A 26283-nucleotide genomic window follows, 5' to 3' on the forward strand; every position below is an offset into this window, starting at 1 on the left:
GCCTGCTTCGCTATTGGGACTTCACTTCCCCAGTCACTTTGCTGCAGCTTCTACTTCAAGCTTCAACACTTCTCCTTGGGGCCTGCTTTACTATTTCGGACTTCACTTTAAGACTTAACCCCTCTGCTTCTGCACTGGGCTGCTCATTCCTCTTTACTTGTGCCCTGGACCTGCGCTGGGTTTACTTTACTTCTCAACCCTTCTGCTTCTGCGCTCGATTTCCCCTTCTTCTTTATTTGATCCCTGGGCCTGCGCTGGGGCTTTCTTTACTTCTATGCCCCTTGCGCTCTGCACCCCTGGGTGATGGGTCTTACTTCTTATCTTTGGGGGGCAGTGGTTCCTTGCCTTCCTCTGCTGCTCCCCCCTCAGCAGTCTTCTTCTTTGCGCAGGTTCTTTGTTTCAGTAATCCTCGTCGCCAGTGTAATAATGTAACTTCAGGGGTCTTCTTGGGCTTCTTACATATACTTTATTACATAGTTACATTAAGCTACATATAAGGATTACCACTGGGTCCCATCACCCAGGCGTAACTGACATCAGGTAGAACACTCATACAGCATTCACACATCAACATTCCACATGACATCACAGGGTCTCTCATTCACAAGCAAGCACTTCACAACAAAAACATTTTGTAGCATTGTAGGAACAAAAGCAGAGAGTTCCTGCTTCAATATTACACTGCATGATGTGGGCAAATAAGAACATTGCAAGCACGTATCACTGAAGTGCCACTTCATGGGTGGGGATGGGCAAGCATGCAGTTTTCTCCTAAAGAACGTTATGGCCGCTCAGTGGCACATACCGTGTGCAAAGGGGTTTCTAACAGAGTTTTGAACGTACCGTTGGAGAAGTTAACATACCTACATTTTGTGATGATGGGTGCTCATGTGGGTGAACGTGGATGCAAAAACTTTGCAGTCTTTTAATTAACTTTTTACTACAAGTATTTTCCAATAACTGAATACTTGCAGGCTGATTTAGTAACAGTACTTTTGAAATGTTGTGTAGACCCCACAGTGTTACATTCTAAGGTCTTGGATGGCATTGGTGGATGCGTGTGTGACTTTTTACCTGTAGCCAATCAGGTGCTGGTTGTTAGGGAGAATTCTCCAGAATGGCTAATTTCCCTTACCTACCGAGTCCCTCAACAGCTTTGCTGGATTTCTAGGATTTATTTTTTTCACCTGGTAAGAGTGTGAGCCTTTTTTTCACACTCTTACATGTGTTTTGATGTGTGTGTTTTACCTTTTGTTTGATCTTGGGCTTTGGAGCCTCACCTACTCCATAGGCATCATCTTTGTAATGTGTGCTACACAGCACCTTCAGTGGTGACACAGGGTTGTCTCTCAGACTTCCCACTGACGCCATTTTTCTGGGACTGACTACTGTCTCCCAGAAACATGTAAAGTTACCATTAACTTTATTTAGTCTCTTTAAACCACAGACCCAGTACACCCCATCTTACAAGGAGTATTGGAAAGGGTAATAGTTATCCCTTTTTGTCTGTTTCTCTTGGAGCACTGTTTCGCTCCCTTTTCATTAAGATTTGGCTGGTGGCAGTGGTAACTAACCTATTTTTCCTACCGCGGTTATCTTAAATAACCATGGTATTGTTTTAGGCTATCTTGGTAGCCTCAAACTTAAACCCGCTTGACCAGATTGTTTTTAATATTGTTCTGGCTGGGTTTAGTCGCCATTTCTTTTTGGAAAAGTCTTTCTCGTGTTCGTCTCTACGCGCCAAACCAGGTTTGGTTCCTTTGTTCACCGTCTTTTTGTGGGCTTATGCACAGAAGCCCTCCTCTAGGCACCTGAAAGTCTGGGTAGGCAGGATGTGAGGGAGGAGTTTTAGGACCCCTGCCATGGGTTCCCTTGGTAATCCAAGTCGTACTCCTGTTTGATTAGCTGTGGTGACTGTCCCACCGGGACAGCAACCGTGCTGTGTGATTGACAGCCAGGCTGTGTGAATGTGGGAGAACTGCATACAAAGCAGATCTCTGGGATTGGAAAGGCAGAGTCGCCACTGGAACGAAAGAACCGATGAGGAGCTGACAGGAGAGGACCCCTACAACAACTGAACCATCCGGTGAAGCCCTCCTACACGTCCGAATCTTCAGAATCCAACGACAGAGAAGATCCTCTAGGAATCTACTTCCCCAGAGCTGATGGGACCAACCAGTTCACTCAAAATGCAAGCCAGGACTCCCTCCTCTGGTTGAATTCGCTGTACAGATCTACAGTGGGCCGCATTGCCAGGAAGGTCGGACCCTGCTTGGGTTTTAAGGAGCGCACCTTTATTTGTTGCTTTGCACTGCTGCTGGTTTCTTGCGTGGGTAGTGCAAGACCCTCCAGTCTTCCTACTTTGTGTCAGTCTGACAGTCACTTCAAGAACCGTGAGCCTGCAGGAACTACCAGGAACGTCCGCCTCAGCTACAGCTTCTTTTCCATTTAAAGGTACTGTGCAAATCCGGTTGTTCGTTTTGTTCAGCTGCGGTGGAAGTGTGTGAAATCTTTCTCCAATCCGAGAGCTTGTCCTTTTCTACTCTTTGAACTAACTTTTCTGCCGACCAACTTCATCCGGAACTCTTGGCAAAGACTTAACCCTGAATTCCCCTGAACCGTGTGATCTTGAGCAAAAGACTTTTGTCCTATTGACTTTGGCCCTAAGCCTATTTGATTTGATCCTATCACTGGAGTTCCTCTTTCTAGATTGCCCTGCTTACTTACCTATTGGTGCTGCTCAATTTCTGCCTAACTTTGTCTTTCCCTCCCTTTTTAAATTTCTGGAGTGTAATTTTGCTCCCACTTCATTTGTGAGCTTAACTTGTCTGGAAACTATTGGTAGTGGTGTGGTGTATTAAGAGTGTGATTTTTGACTGCTTTACTTTAGTGAAATGTTATACAACTGATGTGTAAATGAATGTATATTCTTTTACTCAGAAACCTTGATTCCGTGTTTGTTTGAATCATAGTAATTGTTGTCCTTTGTGTAACTATTTGATACTGCTCACTTGCTCTTGAGATAAGTCTGGCTGCTCAGCCATCGCTACCACTTTACTGTGTAGTACAGGCTTGTATCAAAGGTGAATTTGTACTGTCACTTGTAGTCTTAATTGTGTGTGGTGTTCCCAAAGGGTACTGCATATAATTCTGCCTAACACTGGTGGAGAAAGAAATAGTGGAAAGGGAGGAAAGACTGCTACTGTACTGGGGCGTGACCCTGCCCTCAATTTGGGAACCGCACATGCCACATTGTGTGCTTCTCACCATGCGGCCCAATAGAAATGGGATTGTTGGGATTATCCAATCAGGTACTGAGGGTGTGGTTGACTAAAACGGGCAATCATACAATGTTGCATTACTGTGTGTAGTCAAGGTGGATGAGATGGCTGAACGCATCGTGTTTATTTTGTGTGATACGTTTGTGCTTGATCTACACAAGTATGCTTCAGAAAGACAATTTCATGGCAATTTTGGTTGGGAAAGAGTGCACGCCTTATGGAGGGGTGTCTATTAGTGCAGTTTCACTGGTATGGATGCCCTTTGCAGCGACTTTGCTACGTTTGGGTTTGTGGATGTCGTCATCCTTCACTACGGCGGTATGCATATGGGCTACATGGCTTGTTTAGGTTTGTTCCATCGACTCAGAAAGTTGCTCAATGATCAATGCAGTGCAGCCCCTTTTTCCAACAGCCCAGGTGCTTGTTTCATCTATACTATCAAGAAGAGTATGGGTGACTGGTGATCAATGTTGTTCCGAGCTAGACGCTGGAAAGTGTCTCATCAAGGGAAGCCTGTCAGATTGTGTGCACTTGCGTGGGATGTTCTTCTACAACAATGACCTCATTAGTTGTGGAAATGCAGAGGTTTTTGATGCGAATGGCCTTTCCTTGTCGCCCATTGGCAATGCGGTTTTGTTTGCCAATCTACAGTACGCAGTGAAGAGTTTACTGCAATATTGTGACTACAAGAACACAGAAAATCAATGAAAAACAGAAAAAAAGGTGTCTTTGGACAGCCTCCCTTAAAAACAAACTGGAAATGTATCTGTCCACGGTGGCACACAGCAGGAAAAACTCATCCGGGGATTTTCAGGATGGTCATGGAAACGGGACTGTGCATTCTGAGGTATTGTGCAATGCCGTTTTTGGGTGTGGTGTGTATGCAGAGGACTGGTGTTGAAAACTTGTTCTGCTACATGGAGAGCTCTTCAATGTAATTGGTGGATGCGTGTGGAACATTGTGAGAGAACATAACGACAGCGTGCAGAAAGGAAAGAAGTGGAAAGGGAAGATTTGTTGATGCTTCAGTGGGCCACACCAGTAGCAGTACTTGGGGAAGCGCACGTGCCATATTCAGCGCCTCTCACCATGGTGTCCAATGTGGTTCTAAGTGATCTGACCATGGCTGATTTTGCTGCGGCCGAAAAGTTTACATGAGAAAGGTGCGAACTTCCAAAAGTTTGCACCTTTCTCATGTGAACACACTTACATACTACCAGGCTGCAGGGGTTCCCCCCGCAACCCCTGCTCACTATACTGCAAAGTATAGTGAGCGGGGTGTTGTGGGGACACATCTGCAGCCCCCTTTTTTTTTTCATGGGTGTGCTGCGGGGGTTTCCCCCGCAACACCCAGCTCACTATACCACACAGTATAGTGAGTGGGGTGTTGGAGGGACACCCTGCAGTCTTTTTTTTTTTACTTACCTGCAATGCTACCACTAAAGGTTCGAACGTTTGGTGGTAGCATTTTTCGGTCGTATTGTATGGTCTGACCTTTTTTTTTGGTCCGATGATCGTACAATAGAGTCCAATGGAAATGGGACTTTGGGCATTGTCCAATCAGTTGCCCAGGGTGTGCGTCACAGGAAAGGGCAGTCATAGGGAGAAGGACTCCTCCTGCTTCACTGGGGCATGGCCCTCGCTGTACTTTCGCATGAGCTCGTGCTACAATCTGTGCATCTCACCATGCGCCCCAATAGAAAAGGAACTGTGGGGATTATGAAATCAGGTACTGTGGGTGTGGTTCACACAAAGGCCCGGTCATACTGTTATATATTACTCTGCGTAGTCAGGCTGTCTGACATGGCAAAACACCTTCAGTCGCCTTTGTGTGATGCCGTTGTGGTACATATGCACAAGTATGCCCTGGAAGGACACTTTGATTGCCATTGAGATTTGGAAGGAGTGCACACATTGTGGTGCGCTGTGTATGTCGGCCGTTTTGCTTATATGCATGCCATTTGGAGAGACCTGGTCACTTTTCATACTGGCGATGTTATCGTCATGCAGTACGGCGATATGAATATGGGTTACCTGGTTTGTTTACGTATCCTCCGTCCACTGAAGACGTTGCTAAATGTCGTGAAGATGCTTTGTCATACTACCAAGGTGCATTTCTCGTGCATAACAGTAACAAAAGTATGGCCCAATGGTTATGTACGTTGTTCTGAGCTACAGTTGTATTTATTTATTTATTTCATTTGTTACACACCCAGACCCTAACAGCGAGGTAACAGACAGCTTGGTGATTGGTCACACATTTGAATAAAAGAACAGTGAAGCAATGCGTACAGATGTTATTAACATTTTAGGAAAAAAGAAGAAAAACGTACAGAACTTATTTAAAATAAGCAGAACATTGATAAACAGGTTAAACAGGTATAGGTTGCATTAGTATAGAATTAGTAATGTGATAGTATTGGTTGAACAACCATGTTTTCAGTTGCTTTTTGAAGCCAGGGAAGGATGTCTCTTTTTTTATATTGATTGGCAGGGAGTTCCAATGTTTGGAGGCAAAGACGTGAAAACGTCTGCTCCCTGCTTCGGTGTTGTTATAGCGGGGTATCACTAGATGTTGACTGTCATTAGATCTTAGTGTTCTGGTGTTTTCTTTTTCTGTACAGCGTTGTTGAGATAGATTGGAGCTTTTTAGGCCAGGCATTTATGGGTAATGCAGAGAGTTTTAAAGATAATTCTGGCTTTGACGGGTAGCCAATGGGCATCATTCCTGATTTTGGATATGTGGTCAGACTTTTTATCCCTAATGCTTCCCTTAAGGCTTTGTTTTGCAATAGTTGCAGTTTGCTGAGGTTAGTGTTGGAAGTCCCTAGTAGCAACACGTTGCAATAGTCCAGCTTGGATAATACTGTGGCGCTAGCCAAGGTGAGTGTTAGGCAGAAACCTGTGCAGTTCCCTCTGGGACCACTGCAAAAGATTTAAGACTACAGGCGTTGGCAGTAAACCCACTTGGTAGCAGTCTGCACCACACAGATTCACTGTGGTAGCTGTGGCTGAGCAGTCAGACTTCCCTCAAGAAGAGTTAGACAGTATACAGAGGATACACAATAGGTACAGAGGCCCAGTAGTACAAGCAAACACTGACCAGAGCTAGGTGTAAAAGTATAAACTTATTTATGAAAGGTACACTCAGAAATTACACTAGCACAGAAAAAGGTAAGGAAGTCAAAACACAGTTACTATTACTCATATGTACATCCCTAATCATTTGTTGGACAATTCTAAGTTAACACCACTTATTTTCAACCAGAGGTGAGCGCTTAACGTTAGATGGTACTCCAACAAGTTAAAAAAAAGGGAGGGAAAAGGCAGAAATACGAGAGCAGTAAGGTAAAACACTTTTCACATAAGGTTAGAAAAGGCAGTTAATTGTGGAACAAGGAAAATTAGTTCGGGGCCCACTTTAGAGGGAGCCAGGCGAAAATATGCCCAAGATCACACAATGTCACAAGTCTTTGCAGGTGAGTAGAAAAGGTTTTACTACGTTTCCGAAAAGTTTAGTTAGGGTGTCCCAGGCCTACCCAGGTTCGAGAGCCGAGGACTAAATCTACCCCGTACAATCGGTGGCAAGGGAGGCCGGTCGGAACACAGTACCTTTAAAAGTGGAAAGGATCCTCCAGCGGTGGTAGTCGTTCCTGGTAGTGGGTGCAAGTCGCGGCGTCGTCCAGAGGAAGAGGTGATCTCGACGTGGAGGACAGCTGAAGGTTGTTGCACTACCAGGGATGAGGCCAGCCGTGGAGTTTTCCGCACCCAAAGGGTTTTACCCCTCTTTCGCGGTTGAGGTAAAAAGTGGTATCCCGGTTGCCGGGGTGCTTGGCACAGGCAAGGCGGCCACGAGATGCTTCGGGACGGCGAAAAGAAGGCAGCAACTGGTTGTCCCCACCAGTTAAGGGAAGAAGACTCTCCGGCGGGAGATCTCCTCTGTCGACGGGAAAGTGGCGAGACGGTTCCGCAGGGCTCCACCGGTGGTGTCGTCTTGGCAGGTCGGCTCGGCTTCTCCCTCTTCGGCTTCTTAGGTCCTGTGGCGACTTCTGAAGAACCAGTCCCAAAAACCCTGCTTTTATGCAGCAAACCCCCATTCATGCAGCCTAGCTGTCACTCAAACATGCTAAGTGGTGAGCGGGGTGGCTCACCACTTGGGCCAATCACACTAGAGTGCGACATGAGTTGGCAAGGCAACTCAGTCCAGGGTGCCGAAACCCCCTCCCACACCCCCTGTGGTACCCAGACAGAATGGCACCACTTTGGAGGGCTTCTGTGCAGAAGCCCGCCAAAAGTGGAACAAAGGCTCGACTCGGGTTCAGGGTTACTGAAGTGAACCTAGACGCCATTTTGGCGGCGAGTTCTGGCAAGAACCCCAACCGGTGAATTTATATTAAATAAATAAACCGGCGGTATCTTAACATTGCACCAAAAAGTGGTGCATTAAAAACAATGGGAAATCCCATTGGGAAATATTCCGGTGGAATATTTCCGTGGTATCCACTGCCACCAGCCAGAACTCGGCGAGGGGGGACGGGACAGTACCCCCTCGACAACAGACCCAGGGGCAATCTAATTGCCCCTACCAGTACTTCCACAGTAAGATGGTTTGTACTGGTTAAGTTCCTAAGTTAAGACTAGTAAAGTCAATGGTAACTTTACTGACCCAGGGAGACAGTAGTCAGTCCCAGGGTGTGGAGTCTATGATTGGGGGTCTCTAAGACACCCCTGTGTTACTGCACTGAGGGTGCGGTGTAACACACGTTCCAAAAACCAATGATGGCCTATGGGGAAAATTACCCCCTAGCCCATAAGCACACAGCAAGTCACAGAAAACCCTCTCAAGTCATGTCCAGGAGTGAGGGTAAAAGAGTCTCACTCCTGGCAGGAGAAAAAATAAACCCCAAAAATCCAGCAAAGCTGCTGGGGGACTCACTAGGTTAGGAAATTCAGCCTAAACAGAGAATTCTCCCTAACACTCGCCCCCCCCAGACTAAGGGACAGGAGGATTTAATCCACTCCTGGATGAACCTCATACCTCTAGTCGATGACATACATCCTAGAGAGTCCATCAGCATTTTAATGGTGACACCCTGACCTGTGCTCAATGGTGAAATCAAACCCTTGGAGGCAGATTGACCATCTCAATAGTTTTGGATTTTCCCCTTTCATTTGCATTAACCATCTCAAGGGTTGGTGGTCAGTCTGAATGACAAAAGTAGATCCATACAAGTATGGCCTAAACTTCTTCAGTGCCCACACAATAGCAAAGCACTCTCTTTCGATTGTTGCCCACCTTGTTTCAGGCTCCTTCAGTTTTCTACTGATGAAGCAAATGGGGTGTTCCCTACCCTTCTCATCCAGTTGGCTAAGAACTGCACCTATACCTACATTGGAAGCATCAGTTTGTACAATGAAAGTTTGGTGGTAGTCAGGAGCTCTGAGTACTGGAGCTTGGCAAAGAGCTTTCTTCGGGTTTTCAAAGGCCTGATTGCATTCCTCATTCCATTTGACCTTTTTTGGGAATTTTGGAGAGGAGATCACATTCAGAGGAGAAGCTATGGTCCCATAGTTCTCAATACAATTCCTGTAGTACCCAGTGAGGCCTAAGAAGGCTCTCACCTGGGTCTGAGTAGTAGGTGTTGTCCAATTTTGCACAGCTTCAATCTTGCTGAGCAAAGGCCTTATTTCTCCACCTCCTACCTCATGTCCAAGGTAGACCACTTTACTCTGACCAATTTGGCATTTGCTTGCCTTTATGGTCAGATTGGCCTGCTCAAGAGCCTGCAAAACATGTCCTAAGTGGGTCACATGTTCCTCCCAGGAGTGGCTGAAAACTGCAATGTCATCCAAGTATGCCATGCAGAAGTCCTCCATCCCAGCTAGAACTTGGTTCACCATCCTTTGGAATGTTGCAGGTGCATTTTTCAGTCCAAAAGGCATAACCTTGAATTGGTATAGGCCAACTGGGGTAGAAAATGCAGTTTTCTCCTTGGCATGGTCTGTCAGGGCTATTTGCCAATAGCCTGACGTAAGGTCCAGTGTGCTGAGGTACTTGGCTGCACCAAGTTTATCCACCAACTCATCTGTCCTTGGCAAAGGGTGGGCATCAGTCTTGGTGACTGCATTAAGAGCTCTATAGTCCACACAGAATCTCAACTCTCTGGATCCTGCCTTTGGTACTAACACCACTGGGCTAGACCATGGACTAGTAGAGGGCTCTATTACCCCGAGATCAAGCATCTTCTTGACCTCACCTTTGATGTGGGTTCTGACATGTTCTGACATTCTATACCCCCTGCTTTTGACTGGCAGACAGTCACCAGTGAGTATCTCATGCTGTCCCCAAGGGGTCAAGCCTGGTGAAAGTGAGAACAGGGAGGCAAACTGATTTAACATAGCTTTGCACTCCTCCTGTTGCTCAGGGGTCAGATCTGAAGAGAGATTAACTCCTTCAACCTTTTCGTCCAAAGGTAAGCCTCTCAGGAGGTCAGGTAGAGCTTCACTCTCCTCCTCCTCTTCTGATGACGCTAGAAGCAATGCTCCTACTTCTGGTCTAGAGACATAGGCTTTGAGGCGGTTGGTGTGGAAGACTCGAGGAGCTTCCCTGGGTTTGCCCAGATCCACCAGATAGTTGACCTCTCCAAGTTTTCCCACAACCTTGAAGGGTCCCATCCATTTGTCTTGCAAGGCCCTCTGCCTTGTTGGAAGCATAACTAAAACTAGCTGGTCTTGAGTAAACTCAACCATGTTAGCCTTCTGATCATGCCAATGTTTGATCAGAGCTTGGCCAGCTTTCAAGTTGTCACTTGCTTCTGCCATCATGTGTGACATTCTCCTGCGGAGACCTATCACATAGTCAGTCACTCTGACTGGCTTGGGGGAAGGAGCACTCTCCAACCCCTCCTTAATCAGGGCCAAGGGGCCTCTGACTGGATGGCCATAGAGAAGTTCAAAGGGAGAATAACCTACTCCCTCCTGAGGGACTTCTCTATAAGCAAAGAGAAGGCATGGCAGTAGAAGGCCCCACTTCTTCTTAAGGGGTTCCTCTAAAGCACCTATCATGCTCTTCATGGTTCTGTTAAATCTTTCTACCAACCCGTTTGTCTGAGGGTGGTAGGCGGTTGAGAACTTGTAGGTGACTCCGCAGGTTTTCCACATGGCTTTCATGTAGTTGGACATAAAGTTTGACCCCCTGTCAGAGATCACCTCCTTAGGAAACCCAACCCTGGTAAAGATACCAAGGAGGGCCTTAGCCACAGCCTGAGCTGTAACAGTCCTCATAGGAATTGCCTCAGGGTACCTAGTAGCATGGTCTACTACAACAAGGATAAACCTGTTGCCTGAGGAGGTTGGGGGATCAAGGGGACCAACAATGTCAATCCCTACCCTCTCAAATGGGACTCCCACAACTGGGAGGGGCACTAAAGGTGCCACATTCTTGGAACCAACCTTACCAGAAGTCTGGCAGGTATGGCAGCTCCTGCAATATCTATCTACTTCAGCCCCCATCTTTGGCCAATAAAAGTAGAGGGAGAGCCTTTCCTTGGTCTTCTTGAAACTCAAGTGACCAGCCAAAGGAATCTCGTGGGCTAGTTGCAAGAACTGTTGTCTGTTCTCTTGGGGCACTACCAGGCGTTGGTAGGCTCCAGGTTCAGATTCAGTTGGTTCACTGTAGAAGAGGCCATCTTCCCAGTGTAACCTATACTTCCCAGGCTCTTGCCCATCAGCCTGAGAAGCTGCCTGCTGGCGGAGACCCTCCAGAGTTGGACATTCTCTTTGTCCCTTACGGAAAGCTGTCCTGCTGGGTCCACCTTCTGCCAGTAACGACTGCAGCTCAGGATGGTCAGCCGGGTCCAGGTCTCCAATAAGTTCTGGGCCTCCTACTAGCTCTTCTTCAGAGTCTAGTTCAACCACACAGGGTTGTACCTCCCTCTCAGCCTCAGCTGGAGGTGGAGTTACAGGTGTAACTTTGGACAACCTCGGGGAAGTCCTTGTTGGAAGCACTGGAGTGCTTGCTGTAGGTTTTTTTCTAGGAGTCTTGGGTTGCCCCTTTGCTCCTGATCTGGTAGTTACTGCAGTAAGTTGCTCCAGTGGGAGAGGAGTGATTTCTGTCATCATCTCCTGAGATAAACCTCACAGGGTTTTCTCTCTTGCAGGTTTGGTGAGCTCCTGTAACCTTTTACTAGGAGGTCTGGGGGTATGTGACACAACTCCAAGAGCTTTCAGGTCATTTCCCAACAGAACCGTTCCTGGCACCTCACATTGTATACTGACAGGTATCTTCACAGCCATATCATTACACTGGATGAGAACTGGTAACTGGGGACACATCTGCACAGGCCCTCCAGCTAACTTGGTGAGGCATTTGGGTGCCTTAGCAACATCCTCTGCCTTGAAAAATGATTCATCCACCACAGTTATGCTGGCCCCAGTGTCCCTGATGGCAGGAGTCTCCTGACCATTCACGTGGACACTGTCCTTATAATACTCTTTAGTATTATCTGGGATAGAATTATACACATCTAAATTCTGTTGTTCCCACAACCCCAGAGAGACTAAAGAAACACTGGCTGAGACTCCAGTGGGTTCATCAGCCAGTAGTAGAAAGTTTCCACTTGCCATAGTGACTTCCTCCTCTGGAGCGAAGGCTAAGGAGACAAGCTGGACCCCTGAAGGTTTACCCTTACATCTGGGATCTCCTTTCACATGGTCAGTAGCCTTACAAACATAACAGGCCCCAAAGGTCCTTTGAAATGGAGGCTTGTTCTGACCTCCTTCTGGTTTTGCACCAGAAGGTATACTACTGTGGTTTTCCCGGTGGCTTACCCTTATGGTTTGGTTTGGGGCCCTCTTTGGAATTAGAATTATTAGAATTCTCTTTGGAGTCTTTCTTAGGCTGTCTTCCCTCATCCTTCTTCTGAGTTACCCCAGAATCCTTGTGAGTAGCCCTGTTGGCAACCCACAAGTCAGCAGCCTTAGCTAGTTTCCTAGGATCTAATTCCTGTGAATCAGCCAAGTGCTGTCTGAGCTCAGGAGAGCAGGCATCATAAATTGACTCCAACATTACAAGATTTCTCATTCCTTCATAAGTGTTCACTTTGTAACCCTTAATCCATCCCTCTAAGTTTTTCAACCCTTCACACACCCAGGTAGCCCAAGGGGTACCATCATGCTTTTTGAGGCTTCTAAACCCCTTAAGATACTGGGAAGGGGTCTTCCCAAACCTAGCTATTAAAGCTAGTTTCACACTTTCATACTCTTTCCTATCCTCCTCCCCCAACTCCATTACCACTTCAGTTGCAACAGGGGGAAGCCTAGAGAACAACCAGGTAAGTAAAGCATTTCCTGTGATATTCTGGAGCCCATGATTATATTCAAACTGAGACAACCAATCCAACACATCCAATTTAGGCTCATACATACCAATCAATTCCTTAGGCATCCGGGGTCTTTTAGGACTGGAACTTCTAGAGGAGCCAGAGAGAGAAGCATTCTCAACAGACAATTTCTTCATTTCTAACTCATGCTTGAGCTCCATTTCCCTTAGCCTTAGTTCTTGTTGTTTGTGTTCTGTTTGAGCATTAATCCTTCTATGCTCTAATTCTAGTTTCATTTTCTCTAGTTCAAAGTATTGAGGGTTAAATGTGGGACCTGGCAAAGGTCCAGTAGGTACAGCTGGTAGAGCAGACAGAGGCCTAGAGGGACTATCTACAACAGTTTCATCCTCCTCTTCTGGTTCTGACCCAAGATCATCAATACTTTGTGCCATATCAAGATCATTGCTGCTTTCTACATTTGCTGGATTGATAGGTTCCTCTGAACCATCATCCAGACTTTGGTTTTCTAACAACCTTTCTATTAGCTCTATTTTCTTTCCTTTAGTCAAGAGATTCTTATGCTTACAGAGAAGTCTTAGACAATCAGCAGTTTTTGTAGCAAGGGACTCTTGACTATAACTTTCCATAGTAGACAGGTTAAAAATGACTTTTTCTTTCTTGTGCTTAAGCTTTGCGGTTAGTTGCACTAAGGTATCTCAAAAGTACTCTAAAGTGTATACTCAATACAAATCCCACCGCTGTACACCAGTGTTAAGCAGAAACCTGTGCAGTTCCCTCTGGGACCACTGCAAAAGATTTAAGACTACAGGTGTTGGCAGTAAACCCACTTGGTAGCAGTCTGCACCGCACAGATTCACTGTGGTAGCTGTGGCTGAGCAGTCAGACTTCCCTCAAGAAGAGTTAGACAGTATACAGAGGATACACAATAGGTACAGAGGCACATTAGTACAAGCAAACACTGACCAGAGCTAGGTGTAAAAGTATATACTTATTTATTAAAGACACACTCAGAAATTACACTAGCACAGAAAAAGGTAAGGAAGTCAAAACACAGTTACTATTACTCATATGTACATCCCTAATCATTTGTTGGACAATTCTAAGTTAACACCACTTATTTTCAACCAGAGGTGAGCGCTTAACGTTAGATGGTACTCCAACAAGTTAAAAAAAGGGAGGGAAAAGGCAGAAATACGAGAGCAGTAAGGTAAAACACTTTTCACATAAGGTTAGAAAAGGCAGTTAATTGTGGAACAAGGAAAATTAGTTCGGGGCCCACTTTAGAGGGAGCCAGGCGAAAATATGCCCAAGATCACACAATGTCACAAGTCTTTGCAGGTGAGTAGAAAAGGTTTTACTACGTTTCCGAAAAGTTTAGTTAGGGTGTCCCAGGCCTACCCAGGTTCGAGAGCCGAGGACTAAATCTACCCCGTACAATCGGTGGCAAGGGAGGCCGGTCGGAACACAGTACCTTTAAAAGTGGAAAGGATCCTCCAGCGGTGGTAGTCGTTCCTGGTAGTGGGTGCAAGTCGCGGCGGCGTCCAGAGGAAGAGGTGATCTCGACGTGGAGGACAGCTGAAGGTCGTTGCACTACCAGGGATGAGGCCAGCCGTGGAGTTTTCCGCACCCAAAGGGTTTTACCCCTCTTTCGCGGTTGAGGTAAAAAGTGGTATCCCGGTTGCCGGGGTGCTTGGCACAGGCAAGGCGGCCACGAGATGCTTCGGGACGGCGAAAAGAAGGCAGCAACTGGTTGTCCCCACCAGTTAAGGGAAGAAGACTCTCCGGCGGGAGATCTCCTCTGTCGACGGGAAAGTGGCGAGACGGTTCCGCAGGGCTCCACCGGTGGTGTCGTCTTGGCAGGTCGGCTCGGCTTCTCCCTCTTCGGCTTCTTAGGTCCTGTGGCGACTTCTGAAGAACCAGTCCCAAAAACCCTGCTTTTATGCAGCAAACCCCCATTCATGCAGCCTAGCTGTCACTCAAACATGCTAAGTGGTGAGCGGGGTGGCTCACCACTTGGGCCAATCACACTAGAGTGCGACATGAGTTGGCAAGGCAACTCAGTCCAGGGTGCCGAAACCCCCTCCCACACCCCCTGTGGTACCCAGACAGAATGGCACCACTTTGGAGGGCTTCTGTGCAGAAGCCCGCCAAAAGTGGAACAAAGGCTCGACTCGGGTTCAGGGTTACTGAAGTGAACCTAGACGCCATTTTGGCGGCGAGTTCTGGCAAGAATCCCAACCGGTGAATTTATATTAAATAAATAAACCGACGGTATCTTAACATTGCACCAAAAAGTGGTGCATTAAAAACAATGGGAAATCCCATTGGGAAATATTCCGGTGGAATATTTCCGTGGTATCCACTGCCACCAGTCAGAACTCGGCGAGGGGGGACGGGACAGTACCCCCTCGACAACAGACCCAGGGGCAATCTAATTGCCCCTACCAGTACTTCCACAGTAAGATGGTTTGTACTGGTTAAGTTCCTAAGTTAAGACTAGTAAAGTCAATGGTAACTTTACTGACCCAGGGAGACAGTAGTCAGTCCCAGGGTGTGGAGTCTATGATTGGGGGTCTCTAAGACACCCCTGTGTTACTGCACTGAGGGTGCGGTGTAACACACGTTCCAAAAACCAATGATGGCCTATGGGGAAAATTACCCCCTAGCCCATAAGCACACAGCAAGTCACAGAAAACACTCTCAAGTCATGTCCAGGAGTGAGGGTAAAAGAGTCTCACTCCTGGCAGGAGAAAAAATAAACCCCAAAAATCCAGCAAAGCTGCTGGGGGACTCACTAGGTTAGGAAATTCAGCCTAAACAGAGAATTCTCCCTAACAGTGAGGCAGTTAGTTGAAGTCAAGAACTGTCGATTTAGTGCTATCAGTTTGGAGGTGTAGGCCGTGGTAGATGAGAGGGCGCTGATATGTTTGGTCATCTTGAGGTTGGCATCTAGGTATACACCTAATGTTTTAACTTGCTTGAGAACAGGGATCAAGGTGCCGTCAATGTTGATGGAGTTGTTATCCGAATGCAGGGCTGCTATTTTAGTTGGTGATCCCATGATGAGAACGTCTGTTTTCTCATCGTTGAGACATAGGCTATTTAGCGCCATCCAGTTTTGGATGATGGAGTATATTTTGTTAATGGTTAAGGTGTCCTGGTCGTAGTCCCCTGTCATGGGTATGAGGATCTGGGTATCATCTGCAAAGCTGGTGTAGATGACACCCATTTCACCAATAGCAGAGAGGAGGAGCTTTGTGCAGGCATCATAGAGAGTTTGGAAGGTATCTCTTCAACACAAGCATGTATACTTTTTTGTCCACTGGTGGGATGTTTCTCAGCAACAATGAACCCATTAGCTGTGGAAATGCGCAGTCTTTTCAAGCACAAGGATTTCATTGTACACCATTGGTAATGCTGTTTTGTTTGCCCATTTACGGGATGCGTTGAAGACTTTACTGTAATAATGTGAGCACACGCAAACACAAAAGCAATTGAAACCTGAAAGAAAGGGTGTTTAGTAGAAGCATCTACAATATAACTTAAAAAAAGAAATTGCTATTTTCAGAGCTGTCCGCACAAACGTCCTCCCCCACCTTGGTTACACTTTATTCACTCACGGCCACACGCAGCACGAAATCCCCATCCAGGGATTTTGAAGATGACCATGGAAATGGGACTTTGCAGGCTGAGGAATTGCCCAATATCGTTTCTGGATTTGGTGTGTAAGCAGAGGACTGTTGTACAGAACTGATACAGTTAAATGTAGACCTCTTCAATGTGATTGGTAGATGTGTCTGGAACATTCTAACAGCAACCGCTGCTGGTGTGCTCCAAAGAAGGAAGAGGAAAGGGAGGAAGGAATGTTTGTGCTTTACTGGGGTACGGCCTTTGTCGTACTTGTGGAAGCGCACGTGACACATACAACCGTTTGCAGCATGCTACCTATTGGAATGTGATAGTGGTATTGCACAGTAAAGGACATTAGGCAGGTACCAGCTTAAGTCACGTGAGAGTGCCTGTGAGATCATGCGTGGCAGCTCCTGCTCAGGAGGTACCAGCTTAAGTCACATGAGAGTGCCCGTGAGATCATGCTTGTCAGCTCCCGCTCAGGACATTGTCAGCCTGGCAAGCCAGGCAGCAGTAGCCTGCCATACGGTCGCCCCTACTACCTTCCGCCACAGACTGTGACTCACCTAAATCCAGGGACCATCAGCCGGACAATAACATTCGTATAAGTATATGATGAAATGTATGATGCACGGTCCCTAAAATCTGAAGGCAGTGGTATGTGTGAAGAGTTAATAAAAGCACAGGAAGTCAACCTCCAAGTCTGGTGTCATCAACGATAGGCCACTGCAGGGGGCTATTGCACCTGAGGTCTGGGTTACAGGCAGGGCAGCTAATACTTTTGTTAATTACTGTACGTACTGAGTTTCGTACCTTACCATAATTTTTTCTGGGGTTTTTGGGTTTTACATGTAACCATAACGTCTCTGTAGCAACGTTTCTCCTTTGAATATCATAGGTTTTTCTAGTGGTGCAACATAAGCATAACGTCCCTTTAACAACGTTTTTTCTTAATTTATTAGTGAATATATATATGTATACATGTATAAAGATACACACTAGCAATGTTCTCATTGCATTTTGTATGATGAATAAAAGACCATATACTAAGAGCCAGTGAATACACCACTGACAATGTCAGCGTTCAGCGTTGGCTACTAACTGTTCTTGGAATATTCTGAATCGCATAGAATCATAATAATGTTGCTGAATTAAATATTTTTCCAACTAATAAGTTGATATGTATTCCTGATGTATCATTGCTTTGATTTTTCTATTTGTTAATCAAATTGAGAACATTCTGAGTGATGTGTATTCAGCGTAATCGTCATCCATTTGGAGGTGGAGGCGCCAGAGTAGCTGAACATCCTCTAGGGCCTGTAACTGACAGCTATAGATTGATATTGCTTTCAAAACAAAAGGATATTAGTGAACTGTTCCAGGGCAATTTGACGCAGTTGCAGAATTCTAACTAAAGGTGAAGTTCCAATGAATGAGTTGTATTTGTGGCAAGGTTCACTGCTACTCCTTATTGCTTCTCTCTTCACAGGTCCTAATGATATCAGATTAGTGAATGGACCTTCGCTTTGCTCTGGAAGAGTGGAGCTAAGAATCAACGGAGTGTGGGGGACAGTGTGGGATGATTCCTGGGATCAGAAGGACGCCTCAGTTGTCTGCAGATATCTCAGCTGTGGATTTGTGGAAACATATTCTTACAATTCAACATTCGGCAACAGTTCTTTGCCAGTCCTGATGAATAATGTACATTGCATGGGAGATGAGGCTGGTCTGTGGAATTGTGCACAAGGAGGCCTGGAACACATCTGCCCTACAGGGAGGCCTGCTGGAGTCACCTGCACAGGTAAGAGAGACATCTCATCTGCAATAAGCCTTCACTCATGATAAAAAGAAATCTGTAAGGGTGCTATATACAAGAGGTATTTGTAACAAAATAAACTTCAAGACATGAGCTTCAAGCAAACAAGAAACTCAAAAAATTCTGCTTTAAGGCACTGCAAGAAAACATGTGCAATGCTGCGACACATGACAATGGTTATGGTTTGCATGGCCACCCATTTATAGTAATGTGATTAGGGTGCAGGGAAATCACAAGGAATACAATAAACAGTGCCGCACAGTAATTTGCTATGCAATTCTGTATGTTTGCCAATAACATTGAAACGTATGAGCACAGCAAGCTATTTAAATTCCCCTGTTCAATGAAAGCACAGCTCACCCTGCATTCCTCTTTTGCCCTTAGTGCTCTCTTCACACTCTTTTCTGTATTAACTGCAAGTAAATCTCTAATAGAGAGAGAGTGCAGCAGTAATCATCTCCCCCTCTCTTAAAGGTGCCAAAGGTTTGCAAGGGAGTGCTAGGCAAGAAAAGTTATTTCTTTTTAAGTTGTTCCATGATGTATAATTAGAGTATTGCCACTGTAACCCATTGCATTGCCTCCATGCGTTTCAGTAAAGTGCAGGTTAGAGCTTTTAAATCTCATAGTGTCTTCTGCATTTTTTGGGGGGGAGGTACATCATATTGAGGATTGAACACTTTTCAAAATGCCCACAATCACACGGCCAAATGCTTTTGATGGGAAACTTAGTTCTGTGCTGTAGAATATGTATAGACCCGCGGGTATATACCAACTCTCATAGCATTATGTAATTATTCTTGTAGTAGCGATCTCCTTACATAGGAGCCCCATATAGTTTTGTTATGACAAAATATTCTTTTTTGTATATCATACATAAACAATCAATGAAAACAGGGTGTATAAAAAGTTACTTTCATTTGTTAAAAAAAGTACATGAACTCAATCTCTACTAACAGTTGATTACATTTTGAACAGCAACACACCCTCTGTGCCTACAGGTCATCCCCACCCTCTCTGGTCCCACCGTGTTGTTCCATTGTGCCCCCCCTTTCCTGCAAACAGGAGTCTGTCCTGCTAAATTCTGGTTTCACCATCACCATCTTGTGGTCAATGCTGTTTTTACTTTTATGGACTTCACGGTGCGTTACCCTTTCTCAACTCTCATGCTGGACTTCCTTTGCATCTTGTACTCATGGTGGTTCTGAATCATGCAGTTCCCATCTTCATCTTGTATCCTGGCGTGCAACATTATGTGTTACTACTGACTTCCGCAGTTGTATTCCCTCGCCCCTCTTGCTTCTCCACTCTTTTTGACTGCTTACTCTCTGCTCTCTCCTCCCCTCTCCCTTTTCCCATCTCCTCCCCTCCTCCCCATACTTTCTTCTATGCACTTTCTCTATCAGAATTATCCCAGGACCTAGTATGATAGCAACCTTGTCTGTCTTCTCCCCGCTCCCGTTAGTGTACCCCTCGACCCTCCAGCACTATCTGAAATGTTGTAAGGCCTAGTACGATAGTCGCTTGTTTTGTTCCTCCCCTCCCTTTCTGCATCCCTCTCCCTCACCTTTTGTTTTATCCGGCTCTACCAGAAATGTCGACAGGCCTCCCTTCCTCATCTATATTTTAGCTCTTGCACTATCTGAAATGTCGTCAGGCCGAGTACGATAGTTAATTTCACATCCTTACTGTTCATGGCCTTTAAGAATGTCATTGTATTTTCCCTTGTTCCCTCCCTTGCCTTGAAGCGCTTTGAAAAACATTGTGTATAGGCGCTATATAAAGAAACTATCATATCATATCGCAACCAACTATGACCCATACTATACCACATATAACCCTCATCATTCATTCACATTCTCTTAGCCTGATACTCTCTGATACTCTCAGCCTACTGAATACATCAACAGGCTAGACCACCCTGTTTTGTGTGTATTGATAAAACCTAGTGCTGTGACCTGCTGATTGCATTCATCTGTGCAACTGATGCTCAACCCATGCGCTGATCCCATACTCCTTCACATTCTAATAGATGGCAGCTCCGATTGCTAATAGTGATAAATACTGCTTTCATGGGGGGCCAGGGCTGGAATGAATGGTGTGGTTGGACCTACCTGTCTTGGGCTTTAGGACCATTACCAGCCCTGCTCTCCCCAAAAAGTGGTACTTAATGCTAAATTGAAAACATTGATCTCATCAAAGACATGCAAGGCCCACCATTAGTTGACAATTACCCAGCCTGCTGCAACATCATACTACATACTTAGCTTCATGCTATGACTTTCCTTTAACAACGTGGAGTCTTGCACTGAGAACAGTTTTCAGAGCCTTTTAATCATGCCTATTTATTTGAGTCCATTCATGCAGCTAACCTTTACATTTTACACACACTCATCTCACTAATGTCTTACTTCAGCTGTACACCCAAATGCTGTACTGTTACTCATTAATTACTTGTGTACAAATACATTCTTGTGACATTAAAAATATTTTACAGGTGTTTGGCCTGCAGCGCCACTGCTGTGGCTGCTCTGCTAATGGCCCCGTGCCGAGCCCAGTGTATTATAGTTTATAAAATGTCCCTGCTGGCTCCAGAAAAGTCTAATCTCGACCACCGCTGTCGGAAGGGGCTGGAACCCACCGTGGAGCGATGGAAGATTCACTACTGTCTAGGAGCCCGGATGACCAACACGGTGCCCCGAGAGCAAGGGAAGGCACCAAGATGGCGTGCAGATGCGGCTGGGCCTGAGGTGGAGTGTGCCGCCCATTGCGGAAGGCCAAGCATTTGCAGAGGTGGCCCAGAGTGCACACATCCACTTACAGGAGGCGGATGGATCTGGTGTCTCCGGAGAGAGATCGACTACAAAACAGACCGCACATTCCGGTGTTCCCCAAGGGCATGGATCCTTGATACGCCACTCTAGGAGAGAGAGTGGCCCCTTCTCCCTCCACCTGAGTCTTCATTGCTGCTCCCGCCAGAGCGCTCCTCCTCCCATCCAGCCGAGCCTCCATCAGCACTCTCCCGCCGGGGATCACAGATTTGAATTCCCTCATTATCCGAGTACCATAGTACCCTGGCTGGCACCAGCGTGACTCATGGAGATGTGTCCTGCATATGGGATTGCCTGCAACGAAGCGGCCCTGCTGGATATCTAACAGCCTCTGAAAGCAAATTAGGCACCTGCACTGGACCAGCTTGGAAAAGCTCTTCACGTCCCCCAAAAGCTGCAACGGAAGCACTGCTGGAAAATGGGACAGGCATTGAGGCACCTTATCTCGTTCTGGAACCTGGCAGTGCCCGTCTACATCTTGCTGCTCCCTACACAACAAGGGGTAAATGGGAGATGTAAGGGGCCACAACTCAGGCTGTGAATCTCTGGCAGTGCGAGCTGGACAAGGCATTTCTAATCTGGGTCATGGAGTAGAGGCGAAGTGTCGTGCTGCAGAGTTCCACCCTCTAGCCCCGAACTGACAGAAGAAAAGGCACCCTGATTGCTTGCCTCTCCTTGGGCAACAACATAGCGTCTGGGGCCACAAGTGTGTCACCGGATCCAACAGAATTCCAGTAACCCAGAAGCCAACTCTTGCTACTCTGTAGGCCCTCAGGGACGCTCCCCCAAGTGACAATGAGCTCCTCAAATGCTCCAACTACCGGCTATACACTGTGCTCCTTTGAGCCAGGCCCTGGGACACAGGGGCCACAGTTCGATTGCCATAACAATTGTGATTAAGTGCCGCCCCTGGAGATGCCCTCACATATTTCTACCAATGATCCAAAATCCAGCCAACATCTCTAAACACTCTAAAACCACAAAGAATGGGGCCATCTCTACCATGTTGGTTTCAGCAGAGAAGGGGAGAAAGCTAGATACACCTAAATTCCCACATCGCTCCTCGGCGGATCTAGTTGGTCAACTGGCCAACAAGAAGGACATCCAGGTGTTCATGCTGGACATTAAATCCTGATTCTGCAGCTATCTGATGGAGCTTTCCACTAAACTAGAACACACAGACCAACAGGTGACAGAAATGGAAGAGAGACTGGGGGAAGTAGAGGACCAAACCCGGGAACAGGCCGCGTCCCTTCTTGAGGCGCAACAGAAGCTCTGGACCCTAGCAAACCGAAACGAGATCCTGGAGTACAAACAGGAAGATTTAGAGAATAGGGCCCAAAGAAATAATCTGCAAATCAGAGGGGTGCCCTCCTTGGTTCCAGACCAGGACCTGATGGAGTATGTAGGGGATCTATTTCAGTCCCTCCTGCCTCATCTTGAGAAACCCCACCTTCTGTTGGACCCTACCCACAGACTGCGGACTCGTAGGGGGCTGGAGTCGGAGTCTCCCCTGGATGTGGTCACAGGAGTACGCTTCTATACGACAAAGGAGGCAATCATGGTGATAGGTCTAACCAGGGACAAGTTGACCTTCCAGAGGTCTCCTTTGCAGATCCTCCAGGATCTTGCATCTGCAACTATACAAAAACGGAGAGCACTCAGGCCGCTGACCTTGTTCCTGCGAGATCAGAAGATTAAATCTTGCTGGCTGTTCCATTTAGTCGTCCAGTTTTCCTACAATGGGGCCTCAGTGACTTTCTCTTGTCTGGAAGATGCAGAAATGATCCGGAATACTTCCTCACCTGACAAAGGGAGTCCCCCACAGGAACAGAAGACATTCCCTGAAAGCAAGACAAGCGATATAGTCAAAAGTTCACAGAGGCCGCAAATACAAGTAAAATACTCTCACTCGCCTGATTCTGGGGGGGGGTTGGCGATGGCAATACCTCTTCACTTCCCAAACCCGGCACCCCACCCAATTGAACACAACAGGAACCGGAATACAGGGAACACAATGATTGCTACGATGGCCTCGACACGGTCCAAGCCTGTAATGATTGCCTGTTAGTCATCAAGATATAAAAAGGATACTGTGGCAGGTACACTTCATTAGATGCTTTAGTCAGGTTTCTTCAGTTACAGGTACAAATCAGGTCTCATCAAGTCCATCAGGAGATAGGAAGAAGTCATGAGGGAAACCCACTGGCTGCCACCACCCAGGCCATCATAGCTCAACTACCTGGCTTAGAATCCATTCATACAAAAACACTCCAAGCTACCTCATACATTCCACAAATGACATCACAACATACATACAGCATTCAGGAGGTGAAACCAGAGTGAGGGAGGCTAATCCCAACACCTTCTTCCCTTACAATCACAAGCACACCGTGACCTGCAACCAGCATCACGGCTCACCATCACAGGGACCTCAAGCACCTCAACACCTCCTTCCCTTCTGTCACAAATTCACCCAATGACATTCACACATCACAGATAGACAAGACATCCAACAAACTAGCACAACCCCACTGCCTAACTCTAAATAGCCAAGAAGGTAAACAGCTGGACAAACAGGCATAACTAACAATCCAGTAACGGAACCCCACCAACAAACAACTACCCTCCAAATTAATCATTCATCACCTTCTGCCCGTCACCAACACCAATGGGTCACCAGCCAGCCACGCTGGAGCACAGACCTGTCCCCCTGGGCTACTAACCAACACCATGCACAACCTGGGGAAACATAACACCTCTTGTCCACCACTGCCACTGGCAGACCTCAAGGCTGCTACATCTGAGCACAAGCGGCCACCTATGTGGTCTGGCACGAAGTCCGCTACACACCTACAAGGAAGATCTCTAATCTACTACTCCAGACCATAATGTCGTGGCAACTAAAGAGACAGGCATCTACGATCAACCAAAACACACTCGCCTGACTCATCCTCAAACACTCAACATTCATTGCAACACTCACAACAGAGGCAACCAGTGGGGCACCGGTCAACCATACCACTATACTTCCTCAAGGTGTTGGCCAAACACCTGAGCCCTCATTGCTATAACAAAAACCAACCGAGTGGCACAGCCACAAAGATGGTAGGTTGCCATGCTCCAAGAGCCATCCAAGAGTATAATTCAGGATGATCCCAGAAACAACTCAAAAGTTAAGAAACAACAAATACCAGGTGGGGTACTGGCAAAAACAAACACATCCAACATCCACACCAACAATACATCCTGATATCCACACAGACCCCACACACAAACATCACTGCTGAGAAGGCCTGCATCCAAAACGACTGGACCACTGGATACATCAGCAAGGCCATTCTCGACCAGCCCACTGCTGATCACTAACCACCACCTAACTGTGGATGCATACTCACAAACTCTACAGCCGAGTCCCCAGTCCAGCCTCAACTCGACATACACCCAAGCTACGTGGACACACCACCATGCACTACACAGTAAACACCAGAGTCAGCTGATCAGCCGCAACTGCTCACTACCCAAACCTCACAACACATGGCTTCAAACACACCTTGCACCACGCATCTACGCCAGAGTCACCTGACTAGCCATAACCGGTCACTACACAAACCTCAAAACACATGGCTTCATACACACCATGTGCTACACACTCTACACCAGAGTCCCTAACCATTCAAACATGCACTGAATAGTTACACAACAATTTAGCGGTGTGAGCAGGGCCCAACTCACACCTCACTCTAAACATGTACATGCTTAAACATAACAAACTTTAAATTAGCATGTAAGTTCCCATTTGGCTGTAAGTCTCCAAGCCTAAAAGTCCATGTTGCCATTTTCGAGGGAGCAACGCTAATGCCTGCAAATCCTCCAAACTTGTTAATATTAGCATGTCAAATGTCATCACCATTTAGAGTGCAAGCATATTCTATCACAACTCAACCAATGCACAAAACTAACATCAATAATAACTTCATTTAAAATGCAACCTTGCTCTGAAAATGTTATTGTTGCATACCAAAAGTCCATCTTGCACCCCGAAAACGGGACATACAGTCTAAAAATTCTTCAAAATGTTAAACTCACATACGGCATTAAACGTCATCCCGGCGTACAGCCAAGTATGGCGTCAAGCATCAGCACATGGCATTAGAGTAAAAAGGCTCCCGGCACCCTCTAAAAAGGATTACATGCAACTGAAAAAAGACGTGCCCAGAGAACCTTGCAAACATTATTATCAGAAAAACAGAGCAGCTTGCTGCTGACCTCAAACCAGCCCGTTCAAAAGTAAACCTTGCAAAGGTATGACTCTCGTACATCTTGAATGTCCTGATGGACGAGCCAGCAGATACTTCAAATAACTGTCCACAATAAATTAATGTCTCTGCCCCACACATGTGGCACTCTGACCAACTACAACACAGTGGCCCTCATTACGACCCAGGCGCTGGACCATGGTGCTAATAGCACCATGGTCCATGCCGGTAACTCACTGACTCCGCCATAGTGGATGGCGGAATTACCGCCCCATTCCAAGGTTGGCGGGGCGGTAATTCCCCATTCACCATGGCCCCTTCCCCATTCCCATTTTTGCCCCCATAGGGCATAATGGGAATGAGGAAGGCGCTAATTACGGCACTGTAAATTACGGTGCCGTAATTAGCTCCAAGGTCCCTTTGCGGGTTGGATTTTTAATGCCTGCAAAAAGCAGGCGTTAAAGTCTCCAACCCACAAAGGGACCTCGTAATCAGGCGGTAAGTGTTTAACGGCACCATAGCCTTTTACGGCGCCGTTAAACACTTACCGCCAGGGTCGTAATGAGGGCCAGTACCTCCAATAAGTGGCTTTTAAGAGCTCCAATTATTCCTCACGCGTCAGCCATCAACTGACAGACCTGCTTTTCTGTGCCCTCTGACCACACTCACACCCGAAAGCTGGCACTAGGCTCTCTTGTGTGACCCTCCAGCATTCCAAACAGTCACCATCACCACAGGTAGCCACTCTGACATCACCATTTCCAAAGACGGAGCTCTTCAGCGCTTCAGTTACAGGTACAAATCAGGTCTCATCAAGTCCATCAGGAGATAGGAGGAAATCATGAGGGAAACCCACTGGCTCCCACCACCCAGGCTATCATAGCTCAACTGCCTGGATTAGAACCCATTCATATCCAAACACTCCAAGCTTACCTCACACATTCCACATATGACATCACCACATACAAACAGCATTCAGGAGGTGAAACCAGAGTGGGGAAGGCTAATCCCAACAGAGCCTGACTCCAGGAGGATGACATTAGAAGGTCCTTGGAGTATGCTGCCGATGGTTTTGGGCAGCCGGAAAGTTTGGAGCCCATGGTTCGGGCTCAGTTCAGAATTGTGCAG

General features: G+C 46.6%; 1 protein-coding gene across 1 annotated transcript in view; it reads left to right on the plus strand.

Annotated features, from left to right (window-relative positions):
- The window catches only part of LOC138498156 (CD5 antigen-like), a 507597-nt gene that overhangs the window by 292087 nt on the left and 189227 nt on the right, over window positions 1-26283 (plus strand). The window contains exon 4 of the mRNA XM_069622035.1: window positions 17742-18053. Coding sequence (XP_069478136.1) covers window positions 17742-18053 — 312 coding nt within the window. The remainder of the gene's footprint in view (window positions 1-17741; window positions 18054-26283) is intronic.

This window comes from Ambystoma mexicanum, chromosome 5q (genome assembly GCF_040938575.1).
Source record: "Ambystoma mexicanum isolate Mex_15411 chromosome 5q, UKY_AmexF1_1, whole genome shotgun sequence".
Lineage (NCBI taxonomy): Eukaryota > Metazoa > Chordata > Amphibia > Caudata > Ambystomatidae > Ambystoma > Ambystoma mexicanum.